Genomic DNA, 14,115 nt, shown 5'->3' with positions numbered 1-14,115 from the left:
ATCAGCCATCCTGATCAAGTTTGTGAAGGATGTTTACTTGGGAAACAGTTCAAGAAAAGCTTTCCAAAGGAATCGACCACAAGAGCCCAGAAGCCACTCGAGCTCATTCACACCGATGTGTGTGGTCCAATAAAACCAAGCTCTTTGGGTAAAAATAATTATTTCCTTCTCTTCATTGATGATTTTTCAAGGAAAACTTGGGTTTATTTCTTGAAGCAGAAATCAGAGGTATTTGGAGCATTTAAGAAGTTCAAAGCCGCCGTAGAAAAAGAAAGTGGTTGCAAGATCAAAGCCATGAGATCTGATCAAGGAGGAGAATTCACTTCAAAGGAATTTCAAGAGTTTTGTGAAGCAAATGGAATTCGTCGACCTTTGACAGTTCCAAGATCCCCTCAACAAAATGGAGTGGCGGAAAGAAAAAATCGAACCATCCTCGACATGGCTCAAAGCATGCTCAAAAGCAAGAAATTGCCTAAGGAATTGTGGGCAGAAGCTGTAGCATGTGCTATCTACCTATCTAATCGGTCTCCAACAAGAAGTGTGTGGGGAAAAACTCCGCAAGAAGCATAGAGTGGAAGAAAACCAGGTATTTCTCATCTAAAATTTTTTGGAAGCATAGCCCATGTACATGTACCAAACGAGAGGAGAACCAAACTCGACGACAAAAGTGAGAAGTTCATCTTCATCGGCTATGACACAAATTCAAAAGGCTATAAGCTGTATAATCCAAACAATGGGAAGACGGTGATCAGTCGAGACGTGATGTTTGATGAAGAAGGAGAATGGGATTTTGGCCCGCATGCAGGTGATCTTCACTTCTTTCCTCAATTTGAAGAAGAGAATGAACAAGGGATGATGGAGCAAGCAAGAGAGGTTCAACAAGAATCCACTACTCCACTTGCTTAACCAACATCAACCAATCATGATAATTCATCAGTATCAGCATTGTCAAGTGGGAGTCTAAATGAAAGAGAAGTACCACGCACAAGAAGTATACGAGATCTTTATAAGGTAGCTGAAAGACTTGATAATCCTACATTTTTCTGTCTCTTTGCTGATTGTGAACCAGTCGACTTCCAAGAAGCAATGCAAGATACTAAGTGGAGGAAAGCAATGGATGAAGAAATTGAAGCAATCCAGAAGAATGATACATGGGAACTCGCTATTCTTCCAGAAGGACACAAAGCCATCGGAGTCAAGTGGGTGTACAAGACAAAGAAGAATGCCAACGGAGAGGTCGAAAGATACAAGGCAAGACTAGTGGTGAAGGGCTATAGTCAAAGAGTCGGAATTGACTATGATGAGGTATTTGCACCCGTTGCTCGGTTGGAAACTATACGATTACTAATTTCTTTGGCAGCTCAAAACTGCTGGAAGATTCAACAAATGGATGTGAAGTCCGCCTTCCTAAATAGAGTCCTTGAAGAAGAAGTCTACATTCAACAACTGTCAGGCTATGAAATCAAAGGGCATGAAGACAAAGTTCTGAAGCTGAAAAAAGCCCTCTATGGCTTAAAACAAGCACCACGAGCATGGAATAGTGGCATCGACAAGTACTTTCAGGAGAACAACTTCATCAAGTGCCTTCATGAACATGCTCTCTACGTCAAAGTCAAAGATAGAGATATTTTGATTGTGTGCTTATATGTGGATGATCTAATCTTCACCGGGAGTAATCCAAGCATGTTTGAAGAGTTCAAGAGAGTGATGACCAAAGAATTTGAGATGACCGACATCGGGTTGATGGCATATTACCTAAGCATTGAAGTCAAGCAGAACGAAGAAGGAATTTTCATCTCCCAAGAAAGCTACACAAAGGAGATACTAAAAAAGTTCAAAATGGACGACTGAAAGCCCGTGAGCATGCCAATGGAGTGCGGAGTCAAACTAACCAAGTATGACAAAGGAGAAAACGTAGATCCAATATTTTTCAAAAGTCTAGTTGGAAGCTTGCGCTACTTGACTTGCACAAGACCAGATATTCTCTATGCCGTCGGATTAGTCAGTCGCTACATGGAAAATCCCACAACTACACATTTGAAGACCACCAAAAGAATTCTTCAATACCTTAAAGGTATTGTTAACTTTGGCTTGCTTTATTAAGGTTCTGATAATTACAAACTTGCTGGATATAGCGACAGTGATTGGGCAGGAGATTCCGACGATAGAAAAAGCACTACTGGATTTGTGTTCTTCATGGAAGACATTGCATTCACATGGATGTCGAAGAAGCAACCGATTGTCACTCTCTCTACCTGTGAAGCTGAATACGTAGCTGCTACTTCATGTGTCTGCCATGCAATCTGGCTGAGAAACTTGCTGAAAGAATTAAGAATGTGACAAAAAGAGCCAACAAAGATCTATGTCGACAACAAGTCTGCAATGGCTCTAGCAAAGAATCCAGTATTCCATGACAGGAGCAAACATATAGATACCCGTTATCATTTCTTAAGATAGTGCATTGCAAGAAAGGATGTGCAAGTGGAATACGTGAAGTCTCAAGACCAAGTCGCCGACATATTCACCAAGCCACTCAAACAAGAAGACTTTGTCAGACTAAGAAACTTAATTGGCGTCACAAGACAAGATTAAGGGGGGATGTTGAATTGTAATCTTGTCTTGGCCCAAAGATAATTGATCCGGCCCATACACAAAGAAAGATCCATGCACATGCTAGAGAATTCTAGCAAAGTTCAAGTTGGTGGAGAGTCTAGAAGAATGGTGAGGATTCCACCAACATACAAGATTAGTGTAGATAATTCTAGCTTAGGAAGGTAGTGGAATTATCTAGATATCTCTAGCATGATGTTTTCATGCTTCTTCAAGGTTTCATCCATGCCTATAAAAGGATAAGGCATCCACACCATTTTTAACAACCAAGAGAGCAAGTAGTAAGAAGTGAGAGTGTCAAGTAAGAAGTAAGAAGAAGCAACAAAGCTTCTAAGAGAGTTTGAATGTTTCTTCTTGTACTAAGTTTGTGAGTGAATAAAAACCTTGTGTAATACTTTGAGAATTCTTTCTTTCTCTTGCCTATCAATTCCGCTGCGTTACATTCTTCTTTGTGAGATAAACATCTCTAGAGTAGTGAAGCATTTTTAAACCCCAACAGTAATCTCCCTCCCACTCGTCAAATCAATTCCTCTTAAAACAACATCGACACAGGCAACATACACAACCGTGTTCACATCAGTACCAATGTGGTAACCACTGAGGTCAGCGACCATAGGATCAAACCTGGTATCGAATTTCACAGCGATGAACGAGTCTCTCGACACCGAGGGTGGTTCCGGAAGGCTGATATACTCCGTTGGATGAATTGTACTGCCTATTACTTGTAAGAGCTCGATTCAGACTTCTCCAATAAACTGTTTTCCCTGATCAATTTTCTAACTGAAATACTAATGAAGACAATTCTGTTTGATTAACGTGCAACTGTCTTGTTCTTTGAATAAGTTTCCCATTAATAGATCTAAAAGTTGAAGCATTCACAAAAATAAAGATTTTCACTGGTTGAGAAACCGAGTAAAAAAACCTCCAAATGAGAGAGTGAATCATACTATTCAGTGACGTCTTCGAGGACCATGTTGACGTAAACATCGAAACGCCTCAAGAGTCCTACGAGCTCCTTGTCTCCCTTCATTGTCACCCATATCTTCGACCCTATGCACCGGTCCATCAACGCTGCGTATTTTCCAGGAAAAAAACCTCTGATAGGAAAAGGGTGGGAAAACCTAATGGGAGTAGCTGCGATAGATGGTTGGCGGCCATTGGAAGCGGAGAGGTTTGGCGGCAACAACTTGCTGCCGGGAGAGAAACACAGAGCAAAATCTAGTCTGCTCCCAAGACGCCAAAGAGAGTCAAGTTAGGGTAAGTATTGTAATTTGTATATTATATAGGGGTTAATTTAGGCCTTTCAAAAGTTCCATCGAGAGCTCCCCATTGCTTCTTGCGGAAGCAGTTTTGAGAAGACCACTCGTTTCGACGTGTGTCTTGAGTTCAACTGTATATCTTCTGAGTTGTTCTGACTGATAATTTGTTGACAAAAAAAAAAGAAGAAGGAATTCCTGACTAATTTGGATTCATTGTTTGACTGGAGAGAAAGATGGCCCCTTCCGAACCCTAATTCCCTCACATTCTCGCTCTAAATTTCCCTAAAAACCCTCGCATTGCAGTCAATTTCCCTGAAAATTGAGGCGCTTCACTTGCATGTCGGACTCCTGAGCTACTGGCGAACTATGGTATGTTTCTTTGCCCAATTCCCAGTTCATTTTTCTTGCATTTTTCAATTGATTTTTGTAATTTTTGTTTGATTTTTTGAATTTTGCTTTTTGAAAGTTTGGGTCTGCCAATTATTATTAGACTTGAATGGGCCTAGGTTAAGTTAGTAGGAACTCTCTGGTGGGGTGTTTGAGGGAGTAGAATTATGGAATTTTAGGGCAAAATGCAGTTTTTTGAAGTAGAGTTTTCGAGAGTGAAGTGGTGGGTGATCTGGTTTTGTGCCATTGGCAAAGCGAAAACCTTTTAGCTTTTGAACTTTGTCGATTGGTCTCCTCCTTTAAATTTTGTGGCCAAAAAGATGTCGGTTTTACCGGGAAAGCAGTAGATTTGACGTATGTTATGCTGCGTTTTAGTGAGGACGACATTCAACGATGGTTCATTATATTAATATTTTTTTATTTTGACTGTCTAAAGTAGAGACTGGTGTATATGCTGTACCATATTTTGACTGTCGTATCTGCAGTGTGCATGTACTGTATAATATTTTCGCTTTCATTTTGAAACTATTTGGTTCTTTTCCGAAACTTATAAGTGAGAAACGAATTCAGTGAGTATATTATCCTAAAAGATGATGGCACTTGATCGGTAGAATAAAACACTTCAAACTCAATAGTTAAATTAAAAAAAAAAAAAAAAAAAAAACCCCAACTGACTTGATGACGGAGAAAATATTAAGATTTGGGAGAATGATGATTAATCAAATTACAATATACCTGCCTGTACTTTAGTGGTTCTAATTTTTCACTTTTAGTAGTTGTACATTCTCCAGTTAAACTGCATAACATGCATTATATTTAGGGGTGTGCTATCCACACATACCCTTTTTACTTTATACACACCCTTTTAATTTGTGGGTATTGGATCGACTGAATTAAAGAAGATCAAATGACAGAAATTAACAAATGGTGTGTGAAAAGTAAAAAAAGATTTGTGGATATCAAACCCCTATATTTACAGATGTTTGAGAATCACCGTTTTTTACCATTATTGTCCAAATTTTGCGGTGCTTGATGTGGTTATGTCCTCTTTTATCAGTCAATAGGGGAAGGGGGAATAAAGAAGACTTCTGATTTGATTGACTGTTTTCATCAGATTTTGTGTTGCTAATTGTTGGGGCTGATATATTAGCATTTATATGTGTGTGCAATTCGTAACCTTCCACTGTACCAATTCGTATACAATAAAAATGGGTTTATTGGTTCATTGGTGTAGCAGTTGTTATTTGATTCGGGGGTATTAAATACATGTTTTTAATGGTAATCTTTGTCTAAATGTCAAGGTTTGTGAAATCACACCTTTTTGGCTGATTCAAAGATTAAGGGTGAACGGAAACATTTGTTTTTTTAATTTTGGAACTTTGGATTGTTCATATGATTAAGGGTTGAATGGGTGAAATTTATATTTTACATCCACATCACTTTATACTTTAAGCTTCTTTACATCCACATCACTTTATACTTTAAGCTTCTTCTGTTTGGTTGCTTATATGCAGTTAGTATTTTGCAAGTATATATTTGGTTTGGGCTGTGGGACTTCCGATTGTTGTTATTTTTTGCCGATTGATTAATAAATAGGGAAGAAAAACGCTAACGTTGATTATGGTGTACTAGATGCAGGTGACTGTTTGTCAAACGTGTGGGACAAGGTATCGAAGATGCTTTGCTTTACTTTGACAAGTGCCAGAATTATGCTCTTCATCGGTATAACTTGTTTCAATTGTGCTTTTGTTTTTCTTTTTTCAGTCCCCAATACTGTTATATATGTGCCACAATATTCTAAAATATGCTCATTTCCTGGTTATTGAAGTTTGGGTTCAGTCCTTGAAATCATATGTACAAATATAAGAGCACACAAAGTGACCTACTTCGAACCCTCAATATTTTTGTAATTGGTTCTGCATGTGCTGCTGGTTGATTGACGAATCTTCTCTTTTATTTCTGTTTTCCAGTTATTGCCTTAATGTACCAGCAGAAAATATTTTTGATGAAGATCTGACTTGGCTTTGTGAGGATTGTGATCCAAAGATTGTAAAACCTTCTAGAATTGATAAATCAGTAAGATCCACGGAAATTTGTCTTAACAAGAAGTTTAAGAAGAGGAGGAAAAAGAAGAGTAACAGAAAGACTTTACCTATATACGGGGCTAAAAAGAAGGTGCGGAAATGTGAAGGGGCTAACATGAAGGTATATGAAGGGGCTAACACAAAGGTGCAGATATGTGAAGGTAGTACCCCTGAACATGAGGCCGAGGGTAGTAATGATTGTGATAATGGTCAGAAGCTTGGTAGTCGGTGCAGTGAGGTTCATAAGGATGAATTCAATTCCTCCGATGACGTTGCCAAATCTGTGGAAACCTCTCTAGTTACTACTTGCGACCCTTTAAAAATCTCAGCAATCATTTGTTATGTTGCTGCACAGCCTATTATTGATCCAATCTGGAGGTAAAACTTTTTTTGCTTTCCGACTCTTTTGAGTTATTGTGAACGTGTTCAAGCACATCTAATGCAGGGTATAACAGTGAGATGCTTTGTCTAAATGACAGGGGAAGTCTCAGCATATTCAACAAAGACTTCAACATTGTTAGTGGACTTGTAGCCCATCTTTCTAGCTTAGCATGTCCTAAAGTACGTGAGGAGGCAGAATTGCTACCGTTGCTGCTTTTTCCAGAACTGGTTAATAGAACAGATGTGTGGCCCAAAGCTTTCAAGAAGTGTGGACCTAACGATCAGAGTATTGCTCTTTATTTCTTTCCTGATAACGAAAGGTGATAAATTTGACCGTGTTTCTTGTTTCCATCTACTTTTCCTGTATGGATTGGATTTAAGCAACATCCCTTTTCTTTTTATTTTTTGGTACAGAGATGAGAAGGATTTTGATACCCTGGTGGTTAGCATGATCCAGGATGATTTAGCTATGGGAGCTGTGCTGGAGGATGCTGAGCTCTTAGTTTTCACGTCAGTTATACTGCCAGAGCAGTATCGAAGTGAGTCCCGAAATCTCTGCTTGTTTGTAGCTTTTCTACTTCCTTTCCTTTCACAAGTAAAGAAAACAAAAATCTTATAGCTCTTCTGGACAAGTTAATAACATGATTGAATTTATCGGGTTGTAGGATTTCAGACAAAGTTTTATTTGTGGGGAGTATTTAGGGCAAAGCAATTTCGACAGTAAACAAATAGTAGTGTTGGTGTCGGGGAGAAAGACGTTGCGAAGCCCTTAATCTGTTACGGGCAGAGTCCCTGTATATTATGTTTAGTTTAACTTCAAGATGCTACTAATTTTAGTGATGCATGGATGTAGTTTTTAGTGCTAGACTTCCTGTCCTGCCTGTCATGTTTAGGGCAGCTTTGTTCCCATTGAATGAAAACTAATTGTGAAATCTGTACATATGGCACTCGGACTTTTAGGTAAGTGCGCAAATACTACCATGAACTAAAAGTTTTTACAGTTTACCACCTAACAAAGTATGGTTGGGGTCCAAATAATGCACATCAGCACTTCTTAAAACCGGATTGAGATCCTCTCTGAATCTCACACTTTGGAGTCGACAGACTCAGTAATCCAGATTCTTGAATTTAAGTCATGCAGCCCATGAGCCCATTCTATTGGCTTACTTCACGCACAATCTTTCACCAACGTTTATATATCTGTCTTAAAGTGTTCGGATTGTTGGATTCGTAGACTCTAACATCTGGAGAGGATCTCAATACCTTAAAAAAGAATGTGCGGAGAGATTTACTACAGTTTTTGTCTCCTGCAATATTTACGCACAAGGACATAAATGGGCTTCACCCCACACCCAATGAGGTCAAAATAAAGAGGCCCAAGAGTGGCCACAAAAGAAAAACTCCAGAAGCTTTAAGTAAAGGATGATCCGCCGAAGCTGCCAGGAAGGAGAGAAATTTACATGTCATTTCTCTCTCTCTCTCTCTCTCTCTCTCTCTCTCTCTCTCTCGTCACAGTATGAAAACATTGAAAAGAAAGAAGGAATGCCGAGTGCGAGATTCAAGTGATAAATGAAAAATTGTCAAAGCCATAGTGCTATAGTTGTTGCCAGTCCTTTTCAGCATGTTATAAACGATCCAAAATACTAATGTTATTATTTTCACTTCTCATAGTCTACGCAACTAGAAGGAAATAGGCCTTAATGGTCAAGGCATGTGTCTCTTTTGTCATACCACACTTTGTTTAAAAAAGGTAATTGATGAAACAATTGTGTCTAGGGTACTCAAATCTTGCATAATTTTGAATATTGGTTACTTGCCCTAACCCTGCTTGTTAATAACTTTTTAACACTTTTTTTGTTTAAGTATAGGTAAATATATAAGTGGAATTGTTACTGGCAGTATAGTCATACCCGTCATCATGCTCATGTGATCGACTATCAACTTAAATTAAGAACACTTTATAGATATGTCAAACTTAAACCGAAGTATTCTTTCTTCAATTAATATGTGAATTATTGGTTGATTAGGCTTACCATGACATCAAACTATCAAAGTGCAGAGTCTCACAATATATAGTTTTCACATTGGGAACATACAAGTTTCACCGTGAAGAGCTGTTATTTTCTTTAGATGTTGCGTTTAAGGAGATGGAACTCAATTTACAATTACCGATGAGCATCAAGGTACCTATACTACAATTGCCATCACCGCGACCGTTACTATAACTACTGCCACCACTAGTCTTACTTAGCCATCCCCTGCCCCCATTCCTATTTGCGATATTGAATGACGATATCTTAAGATCCATGGAGAGTCGGTGAGAGATGAGAGACTCGAACTTCTTTTTTATCTTAATGTAGGAGATTAGTCGGTCCAATATTGATAACTAAAATCTACATCATTTTAACTTAATGTTGGAGATTTTATTATTTTCATTATTTCAAGCCGATAAATAAATAATGAAGTAGATAGTATCCTTTCTTTGTAGTTAAAGTTATATAACTTGCACGTGTCTGTATATCCGTGTATTCGGTTAAGAAAGGCTGATGTCTAACCTGGACTTCTGTACTAATCCAGCCTGTTGAGGCCGCCAACCTAAATGCAACTTCTTTTTTTAAACAATTAATGTTACAAATTGATCTTTTGTGGAATAATCTATCCTTAATTATGTGCACTTGACCACTCCAAGCATTGTTATCCGATACTTAGAATAAAATTATTAAAAATAAAAGTATACCAAGCACGCAAATGAATATGTTGACTTTGAGGCCTCCTAAAATGGATGTCTCGTTAGGCACCAGATAATTAACGGCAATACTTTTTTCTAATCTTCTACAGGGAAGCGATAATAAAGTGAGCAAGTGAAGGAGTTTACTTTTACGTAGTCAAAAATACCAAATCTAGGAAACTTCTTTGATTAATCACATTGTTATTGTTGGTTAAAGTAAAATTAATCTGTAAAAGTCAGATTAATCATACACACACACACACACACACACACACATATATATATATATATCTTTAGAGAAGGATAATGTTAAGTACAACCAAATTTGCAAACCAAATGATGTGTCACTAATAAGAAATAAACATGTTAATCAATAGTTAAGTAATAATCCAATCATCAACAACCTTAGCATTTGGTTTACAAAATTTAGTTAAAAAATTTAATCTCCTTAGCATTACCCTTTAGATAAATGTTAAGGAGACTCACCATGGATCCTCTGTCACCTCATTTTTTTTTTGCACCATATTTTATAATGTTGGCATGAGAATTGATGTTAAACTGTGAGGCGGCAGAAAGTTTATAGAGAGTCATACTTTTGAGATAGTCCCCTTAACATTTTCTCATATATTTATATTTATATGGTGTAGTTGGAGAGTCCTGGACTACTCGTGGAGAATACAAATTAGTGCTGGAGTTTTGAGGAGTCTGTAAAATTCAAGGTTGAAGTAATCAAAGCACAAGCCACAAGGCATTTTGTTCTTGGTACTTCGTAGGGTTAGCTTGGCTGGCCATTAACAATTTTTGCTCGGGTCCGGCCGGTAGATTTATGGAGGGATGAATTGGCCATACAACATTTTCTATTTTATTTTTCCATTTGAATAACCTGGGCATAGTCCATGCATGCATGCAAAATTGCAATTTTTAGAATGTTCCAAAACTCTATAATATTAGCTTCTGTTTCGTAATAAAAAGTCATCATTATTCTGTTGGAGTGTCAATAACAATTCTCTATATAATAAGAATAAGAATTTTCTTTTCACTTTTATTCTGCTACTGCTTGTAAATTAACGAAATTGACCTAAAAAAGTTAAGACTATGCAAGTCACGCGACTAACAAAACAAAAGTGTGCATGGTAGGTAATTGAATGTAGCGTATTGTGTTTCAAGCCTAGCTAGGTAATTAACTGTTATTTTGTAGTCGCAGTTGGTAAAAACACAAAAATGATAAGATTCAGTTAGTGTCATTTGTGTAAAATTCCCTAAATCATATAGAGGTACCGCCAGCTGCGTAGTTCTTTTATTTTTTTGTACATAAATTTTGGGAGCAAGAAAAAAAGAGAAATTAAGCTTAATGATATTTTTCTTCTTAATTGGTACAAGTCCAAGATTCGATACATCCCTCTATGTTGATAAGGGTTGGATTGGAATATAACTCACAGTATTCTAAATATGTTGAAAGACCCTTCGTGTACTTCACACAACTTTTTACTTGTTGCGACCTTCCTTAATAGTTGGATGATACCAATTCTTTATTATAGGCTTTGTTTCTAGGATTGGATTGAAAAATATCTCACTATATTCAAAGCATATGCTGAAACATCACAAAGTTGTTTCGACATTTCTTGTGTTTTTTTGTCGCGCACAGAAATTGGGACAAGTCTCCCTTGTATTTTTTTTCTTCTTCTTTTTCAAGTATAATTTGTCAGGTATTGGTGTTTACAAGAGAAGAGGGGAGAAAAGAAATGTTCAAGGCTGAAATGAAAAAATTGTGTTCAACTTGATACTACAATTTAAAGTAGAAGATGATTACTCACTAAGAAACTTTATAATCCCTCAAAATTGAAGGATCGGAAGAGATAAATTTTCTTTATGTGTAATTTGACTAATGCTGTCAAAGGGAAAAACTCATTCACCTCCACATTCAATATACTTAAGGCTGTGTTAAGGATTGATGTCAAGTTAGTAGGGAATGAACTACAAAATGTTAGAAGGATTAGAAATCAACTTCGTGAGGATTACAAAGACATGCGAGGGGATTTGCAAATCACTTGTTTGAGTAAGGCATTTACGAATCCTTCATACAATGCCTTTGCAATTAATGCTCATGGAGTTCATTTTTTAATCCATCTATCTAACATTCTATAATTCATTACTTACTAACTTGACCTCAATCTTTTAAAATTTTGAAATTCTTTTGGCCAAACATAGTGTAAATATAATGAGTTATCAATTACAACTCAATTGTTGACAGCTAACAATGCATATATGATATGCTATACTTTTCAAGAAAAACAAAATTTCCTTGTCATTTTCATGTCAAGTTTTATCAATAACTAATATGTGTGTGCATTTGTATATGTTCGATTTTCTCTCCCTAAATATTGCTTTTATGTATACAAAAGAAACATGCATACATGTACAATTATACATTATACTTGCGATAGCTATATGTGTGTTGCAAGCAGAAGGATGTGAAAGTGCATTAGTATAAGTTAGCTCAACAGCACAGAGAAAACAAACTGAAAAGAGCAATGAGAAAGGTCAACTATATATGTATTGCAAATTACATGCCAAAGGAACATGACAAGAAATGGTATAAAAAACACAAGGATGGGTATCATAAGATTATGAGAGCTAGGCACTCTCCATCTTATGGTCCACAATATTAAACTAACTACTAAGCAATAACTTTCCCACCTGCCTTCCCACCAAAAAGAAAATCAAAATTCCAGCTCAATCCCTTAATATTCTATTGTCTTCACCAATGAAATTCAACCCTCTAACTCTGCTAAAAAAAGAACCTCAAGAAACCCAGAAATCTCCAAGAAATTAAACTAAGAGAATCCACATCTCCGAATAATTCTCCTACAATATGTTCCCATTCTTTCTTTGAAGTAAAAGAATTTGATAACAAGAAAATAAATGAGAAAAACTATTGATATGGAAAATTGTTGAATAAGTCCATGGATGTAGACGGGGAAAAGAAGTTTGACGGACTAGGCATGAAACTACCTTCTATGAAGTTCCTGTTGCCATAGAGCACGGGGCTCAAATCATGAAAGAAGCTATCCGCCGGCGGAGAGAAGAAGTTTGAAGGAATCGGAGTAAGCGAAGCGGGCCCAGGCGACAAGATCCCTGGAAACATACCCCTTTGCCTCACACCACCATCACCTTCACCATCACCATCACCGCCACCACCACCATCCATAATTTCCATTTCTTCCACAACATCTTGAGCAGTACTAGCTTTCTTCATCCCTTGATCATCATGAGCTGGAGGATTATTATAGTTATCGTAATTCGGAGGATTAATATTGTTATTACTAGGCGGGGAAGAAGATGTAGTAGATGAATTCGATGGTGGTAAGCCGGTGAGGCGTTGGACAAGATCCATGAACTCGCTAGGGTTTGTGTGGATGACCTTCGGGGACACCGTGTAGATTATGACCGGTTGACGTGGCTGCTGGTAGTGATGGGGCTGCTGCTGCTGGTTTGGTTGTTGTGACGGTTGTGGTGCAACTGGAGGTTTCTTGATCTTGTGAGAGTCTTTGTGTATCTTGAGAGGCGTTGGACGTGGACCTTGGAGTTGAAGCTCTCTTCTTGGAGATTTTCCTGGTGAATAATCCATGCCGATGAAGGTGAAGATCGATAGAAAGAACACGGGAGTTGAAAGAATACGGGAGATCTTCTGGGTTTATGATGATGTTTGGGAATTTTAAGTAGTAGTTATCTATCAAGTTATATATTAATAGTCAGAACTAAAAGGGCAAGGGACAGATATAAAGAGGAAGAAATGTGGTGAGATGAAATATTTAACAGAAGGAGAGAGCAAGTCAATGATTCGAAGGGGATTTAATTAAATATTCCAACAATCATGAAATTAGTAAAAATTGGCTACTAGCAATAAGCTTAGCATGTGAAAGTGATATTTTAGTAAGAGAGAGGAGACGCGAGGGGATCTGCAAAGGCCGGTTTCGTAGTGGGGTGGTGTTTGAATTTAACTTGCTCTAATGTGGGACTTGGAAGGTGTCTTTGTGTGCTTCGTCAGACTCAGAGATCGTGACGTTGTATATGTGCCCATGTAATTAACTCATCTATTCTATAGTTTTGATTAATAAAAAACCAATTTTCTTTGTTCTTGTTCTTTTTTTTTTCTTTTAAGAAACCTTTTTTTTTTATATAATATTTTTAGTTAATTCGGAAGCAGGAATTCCAGCTTCCAACTATAGAACAAGAAATAATACCATATGAAAAGTTAGTAGAATAAACAAAATTATTTCTCTATTTTTTTTTTTTTAGAAAACTTTGGTGGTATGAGAGAAATTTTATTAATAACGAAAAATGAATTTACATCTAGCCAGATGAGATATAAACCTTACCCCTTAGAGCAACTCCAGCGTTGGAGCCCTCCCCCCAGGCAATGCACTATTCAATCCACCTAATGAACAGCAACTGCCCTTAATAAACAGTAATAGCCCTGGCAATAGCATTTGCATCTCCACTGTTACACTTCAATAGCCCTGGCAATAAGCAATAAAATATTAGTATTTTTTTATTTATAAAATAATACAAAATAATTTTAATTGTAATATTGGATAAGATTTTTAATCGTTTTCGTTGCGCCACATGTCATTATTCGAAGTATTATTAAATAATACAAAATAAT

At 37.2% G+C, this 14,115-nt stretch overlaps 2 protein-coding genes across 2 annotated transcripts; one reads left to right on the top strand and one right to left on the bottom strand.

Moving 5' to 3' along the window:
• Positions 1-5,888: 5,888 nt before the first annotated feature.
• LOC137727327 (PHD finger-containing protein 1) lies at positions 5,889-7,653 on the top strand. Its single transcript, XM_088677278.1, is given in 6 exon segments — positions 5,889-5,917; positions 5,919-5,978; positions 6,227-6,718; positions 6,820-7,041; positions 7,136-7,260; positions 7,387-7,653. Coding segments are annotated over 6 exon segments (1,077 nt in total). The 3' UTR covers positions 7,536-7,653.
• A 4,328-nt stretch (positions 7,654-11,981) lies between these two features.
• On the bottom strand, positions 11,982-13,427 carry LOC137730295 (protein MKS1). Its single transcript, XM_068469359.2, has one exon. It carries the CDS (start codon positions 13,075-13,077, stop codon positions 12,382-12,384), a length of 696 nt encoding a protein of 231 aa, XP_068325460.2. The 5' UTR covers positions 13,078-13,427; the 3' UTR covers positions 11,982-12,381.
• Between the last annotated feature and the right edge of the window lie 688 nt (positions 13,428-14,115).

The sequence above is a fragment of the Pyrus communis genome, chromosome 10 (genome assembly GCF_041283825.1).
Source record: "Pyrus communis isolate YQ-2024b chromosome 10, ASM4128382v1, whole genome shotgun sequence".
Taxonomy (NCBI): Eukaryota; Viridiplantae; Streptophyta; class Magnoliopsida; order Rosales; family Rosaceae; genus Pyrus; species Pyrus communis.
This window is presented reverse-complemented; position numbering and strand designations above follow the sequence as displayed.